The sequence below is a fragment of the Jaculus jaculus genome, chromosome 1, assembly GCF_020740685.1.
Source record: "Jaculus jaculus isolate mJacJac1 chromosome 1, mJacJac1.mat.Y.cur, whole genome shotgun sequence".
Taxonomy (NCBI): Eukaryota; Metazoa; Chordata; class Mammalia; order Rodentia; family Dipodidae; genus Jaculus; species Jaculus jaculus.
Window position 1 is genome coordinate 173,754,582 of NC_059102.1, and position 6,049 is coordinate 173,760,630.

Here is a 6,049-nt window from a genome sequence, read left to right on the forward strand (position 1 = left end):
TATCCACCTGTATATCTATCATCTGTCTATGTATCTATTTATCTATCTATGTATCTACCATCTATCTAGTCAGTTAATTATTTAGTTAATTAGTTTTTGGAGACAAAGCTTTTATGTGTAGTCCATGCTGGGCTTGAACTTGCAGCAATCCTTCTGCCTTAACTACCTGAATGTTGGTATTACTGGTGTCCACAGCCACATTTTATTTCATGTGAATGGGAATGGATTAGAAGTGATTAGAAACAACTGATTGATGTTGAAGCTTTGATTATACATGATTAAAGAGATAAAGATGAATATATTTGGTAGATAGACTTTGAAGTTACAATAAATGAATGGAATTGATTGCTGTCATACAAAATAGTAATCAGAGCTTTGTTTTCATAAAGGAGATAGTGATTTAAAAAGAACCTATAAATTAATTCAAGATCTCAGTAGTTTACACAAGGAGGCATAAATCCCATACAAATGGAAAGAGAATAAAGAATTATATTCAAACAATTACAGACAAATCCAAACTGTATTGCCTAGTTTAATATGAGTTGGGAGATTATAACTTTATGTGGAAATAAATGGTACATAAAGTACATAAGAATTTGGAGATAAATTTGATTTTTAAGGACAAATAATATTTGGAACGTTTAAACACTTTACTAAATAGGGAAGTTGAACAAATCCTAGGGGTAGGAAAAGGGGCAATGGAGTGACTGGAGAAGAAATAATTCAGAGTAACTACCTGACAAAGTTATGTGTGCTAACCTTCCAATATTACAAGTTGATTATAAATATCTAGGCCTCAGTGGAAATCACTAATGTAATTAGACTACAATGATACAATTTTAACTAATTTTTAAAACTGTTTTTACTTTTATACAGATTTTTTTTGTCACATGAAATTTTGTTCCTGGTTTCTCGTCCAATCTACTAGAAGCACAAACTGTAAGATTCAGTAAAAAAAATTAAGAATTTATGAAGACCAACCTCACATCCTATTCTGTTTTTAAAGGAGGACAATGCAGTCCACAGCTATAGAGCTACAGAAAGAAAACAACTTGAGGATTACAGAAACAAACCTCTCAAAACCAGTGGAATTTGTTCTCTTGGGATTTTCTGATATTCCCAAATTACACTGGTTTCTCTTTGGAATATTCTTAGTCATCTATGTGATTATCCTGTTGGGGAATGGTATCATTATTCTGTTAACAAGACTAGAGCCTAGCCTCCAGACCCCCATGTATTTCTTTATCAGCAATTTTTCTTTCTTGGAAATATGTTATGTGTCTGTTACTATTCCTAGAATGCTCATGGATCTTTGGACTCTGAAAGGAAACATTTCTTATTTGGCCTGTGCTGCACAAATGTGCTTCTTCCTTGTGCTAGGGGCCACAGAGTGCTTCCTCCTGGCTGTGATGGCCTATGACCGCTATGTGGCCATCTGTAACCCTCTGCATTATCCTCTTGTCATGTGCCACAAGGTGTGCACCCAGCTGGTGGTTGGCTCTTGGGTTGGTGGAATTCCAGTTCAGGTAGGGCAGACGTTCCAGATTTTCTCTCTGCCCTTCTGTGAATCTCACCAAATAAATCATTTCTTCTGTGACATTCCCCCCATGCTCAAGCTGGCCTGTGGAGACATCTTTGTGAATGAGATGGTTGTCTATGTATTCGCTGTGTTGTTTGTCACTGTTCCTTTCCTGTTAATCCTTGGATCCTACAGCCAAATAATCTCAACCGTCCTCAAATTACCATCAAACACAGGAAGGAGCAAAGCCTTTTCCACATGCTCCTCTCACCTTATAGTTGTCTTTTTGTTCTATGGATCAGCCTCTGTCTCCTACTTAAACACCAAATCCAATCAGTATGAAGGAACAGACAAACTACTCTCTCTATTCTATACTATTTTAACCCCAATGTTCAATCCTATGATATATAGCCTCAGGAACAAGGATGTCACTCAAGCACTGAGAAAATTCTTTCCCAGGGTGTTAGCATTCTGATACAACTATATTGTCATAAATATGTAGATGACCTAATGATTCAATCCTTTTTATGGACACTGTGTTCTCAAAGATGTGACAGTTGTGCAAATTGATTAAAAGTGTTCTTCCACGGTGTGCCAGAAAATGACTGTATTGTTTCAGAGGTCTGCTCTCCTGTGGGTTTCTACATAAACCACAAAACAATGTAAAACAAGCCCCATTTATTCTTCCTCAGCTATCTAATCAATTAACATTCTGCACAAAATCATAGCAAAGACATCAGAGAGAAGAACGTATAATAGAAATGATCTTTTTTTCAAGTCAGGAGGAATACAGATATGTTTTATTATGTTGAGCAAGTATAATAGTTGCAGATTTTAAGATGTGAATTTCATCTAATGAGCTTAATGATGTTTATAAAGCCATTAACATTCTTTGTTGTTTCTTTAACAATATATAAATGATCTGTTGTATATTTACTTTCTGTTATTTCTAATGTTTACTAGCCGATTCTGTTGAAGATAACAAACATCTTTTCTGTTCCCAGGAGGATTGGTAGGTCTATCTATTTTATCTATCACATGCTAAGTCTTAACAGATTACCCACATTTTTATTGAGGCCAGTTTAATTTTCCTTAAAAATTTAAAATTTGCTTTATGCCTTTGAAAACTTTACAGAAATTTTAATTGGACAGAAGCATTCTATTATTTTTTATTAATAGGTTTGCTTATTTACAAACAGCTAGAACCTCACACTAAAACTCAGACAGAACTTCAACTTGATATGTAGGCCAGGCTGTCATCAAACTTTCAACCAATCCTATTATATGAGCTTCTGAAGGTCTATGATTAGAGGCATTTCTCATCATGTCCACATGTTCTATCATCTCCTGATTCTTTCAAGCCATCTAAAAATCAGGGCAATATGTTTTTGTTTCTAGAACAATTCAGGTTTGTTTAATGAAGAAAATTAAATAAATAATGTTGGAATTTCTGATTTCTATATGATTGTATGTCATTATAAGGAGAAATCGCTAGAGGTTACCAATGCTAATGAGCTGAGGTTTATTGCAAAAACAGTGGTCTAAGTACTTCATCTTTAAAGAGCAAAATTGTTCCTCAGTATCACTTTTGGTGAAAATTAATTCTGCATGCTAGGCATAAGGCCAGGAAGAGCCAAGAGAAAGGAAAGGAGGGAAGGAACGAGGGAAAGAGGGAGTAATAGAGACACAGAGATTTAAAAAAAAATAGTAGTTCCCTGTGTCATAAAGAAAAAGAGGAAAAACTAATAATCACAGATTTCTCTGAGCTTATAAAATGTGTATTCTTTTTTTTTTTTTTTTTTTTTTTGGTTTTTCGAGGTAGGGTCTCACGCTAGCCCAGGCTGACCTGGAATTCACTATGGAGTCTCAGGGTGGCCTCGAACTCACGGCAATCCTCCTACCTCTGCCTCCCGAGTGCTGGGATTAAAGGCGTGCGCCACCATGCCCGGCTCTAAAATGTGTATTCTTTATACCGTAAATGCATATGTAGTAATCATACATCTCAGTGATACCGTATGGACCATTTTTAGCAAATGATCATTTAATCATTATTCAGGTTTACTTATTTTTAAATTAGTATAAATTATACTATAAACTATGAGGTACTGATATAGATATTATACAACATTTATGGTTTACATAATTGGATTATCTTATTAAAACTATCCATGACTGTGTTGAAATTTCTTCCATGAAAGTTATAAAATAAAACACTCATTACCATGTTATCTTAAATGTCCTCTAAGCCATTGTAGTAATGACTCACTCCCTATGTTGGTACCACTTAGGGAGATAGAAACTTTAAGAGATCTAAAGTAATATCAAATTCATGTCCTAAATTGGCTGATAGTTAGCAAATTCCCATATGAATGGTCAATGGTGGCTGCACCTCAGCAGAAGATATTTGATTACAAGCAGGAACCCCTTGTTTTCCTACTAATACACCCTAGCCAGCCACAATTCTAAAGAGGGACACAAAAATTCTACAAGACATTCAGAAGATCAACCACAGAGGTGCCTGTCAGGAAATAATCCTGAAACAATTGAGATTGACCAAAGCTGCCCATCTGCCATCCCCTGGCACACCAAAAAAAAAAAAAAAAAAAAAATGCAGTTCTCTGAAGACAAGCCCCAGCCATCTCCCAGGAGCCCTGGCTATATCTGCAAAAGGAGGGTCTTGAATCATCCCACCGTAGTTCCCATATCAGTGGTCTCTTTGTGTGAATGTTGAGGCAGAGCTCAGGGATATGGAGATGAGGACACTGTGCCGGGGGGTGGGGGGTGCAGGCAAGGATAAGTTAGGTGCAAGGATCTGAGTGTTTCTGTCTTTGGAAAACCTGAGCTGGTGTCTTCCAGCAGGAGAAGGTAGCGGCTCTGCCCTGCCATCTCAGGGTATTTCAATACAACCAGTACCACCAGTACAGTAAGATACACAGGTGGGCGGGATTTCCAGACCACGGAATATCCTAACTCTGGGAGTTGTAACATCACAGCACAGGGGGCTTCACTGCACCTGGCCTAAGTGTCAGGGTACCTCAGGCAGGAGTGTATTGTTTTAGCAATGAGAAGGTAACTACTACAGGCAGAAATGTTAGAATAACCTCAACTTTTTTTTTAAATTTTTTTTTTATTATTTATTTGAGAGCACCAGACACAGAGAGAAAGACACATAGAGGGAGAGAGAGAGAATGGGCACGCCAGGGCTTCCAGCCACTGCAAACGAACTCCAGACGCATGCGCCCCCTTGTGCATCTGGCTAACGTGGGACCTGGGGAACCGAGCCTCGAACCGGGGTCCTTAGGCTTCACAGGCAAGCGCTTAACCGCTAAGCCATCTCTCCAGCCCTAACCTCAACTTTTTATAACCAGTCAGGAAAAAAATAATGGAATGATGTCCTCCAAGCTCTGAAACTAAACTTTCCAACTAGATGTAGAGTAGCTAGCAACATTATCATTCATACTTGATGGAGAAATACAAATTGGAGGTTGATTCAAATATGTAAATCAATAAACTAAATATGCCATGCAAAAATTAATGTACAGAAATCAACCATTCATCTCCATTGATTCAGAAAAGGAATTTGAGTGATTCAACATAATTAAACTGAGAAAAGAAATCAAAAGGGATACTAGAGTATGAAAAGGCCTCCCATGCCCCTGGATTGGCAGAATTAATGTTGTATAAATGGGCTATCCCCAAAGCAGCCTACAAATTCAATGCAATCCCAGTCAGAATTGCAATGATGATCCTCACTGAATTAGAAGAGAATCCATAAAAGAGTACAAACAGACAAATAACTCTTAAGGAGAATGAATACAGCAGGACATATCATAGAACAAATCATTAAGCAGAACACAGAGTGTTCTCACAGAAGTTTTATGTTAAGGTTGAAAAAGTCCATTAAAGTAAATTAAAATTAAAAACTACTTATATACAGAAAAATGCCAAATGATAGAAAAATACAGCCTTCCTTTTCCCTCACGATAATAAAGTCTTGTATGAAATCATGGATTTTGCAAGGAATCTTGGCTTCTAGAAGGCTAAGATATTAAGGGGATACAAACAACCTTGTCTCTTAGGTTTAACCTAATCTTAGGTTTTATGCATATTATCAGATCCACAGGGGATGTTGCTAACCACAATTTAAGAAGATACAGTTTTCACTAAAGTAATGTTTCAAAGATTCACATAATATAATAAATCTCACAACTATTACTTTGAAAGGAAGAAACTAGATTTCTCTACCTGTCAATCTTCCATGATATAAAAGTAGAATATGTTTGTGTGTGTAGGTGTATGGACATATGTGTGCTACCACTCACGTGGACAAGTAGTAAGACAATTTTGGATTTCTGGGGAATTGAACCTGGGTCCTTAGGCTTCTCAGGCAAGTGCCTTAACCACTAATCCAGCTATCTAGCCCTCCTTCCACCTGTTTTGATATAGGGACTCTTGTTGTTTTGTCACATGGAAGGCCCAACTAGCAACTCTGGCCTCTTATGGGTACTAGAAATTAAACTCAGATAAGAA

General features: G+C 37.0%; 1 protein-coding gene across 1 annotated transcript; it reads left to right on the plus strand.

Annotated features, from left to right (window-relative positions):
* Positions 1-1,013: 1,013 nt before the first annotated feature.
* LOC101594022 (olfactory receptor 10AG1-like) lies at positions 1,014-5,686 on the plus strand. The gene is made up of 2 exons (XM_045141670.1): positions 1,014-1,966; positions 5,584-5,686. The coding sequence occupies exons 1-2, from the start codon at positions 1,014-1,016 to the stop codon at positions 5,684-5,686; spliced, it is 1,056 nt and encodes a 351-aa protein (XP_044997605.1).
* Positions 5,687-6,049: the final 363 nt, after the last annotated feature.

Coding starts and splice junctions, on each gene's coding strand:
- LOC101594022 (XM_045141670.1), top strand. CDS start 1,014: ATGCAGTCCACAGCTATAGAGCTACAGAAAGAAAACAACTTGAGGATT. Junction 1,967..5,583: donor GTCACTCAAGCACTGAGAAA/ATTCTTTCCCAG, acceptor GGGGATACAAAC/AACCTTGTCTCTTAGGTTTA.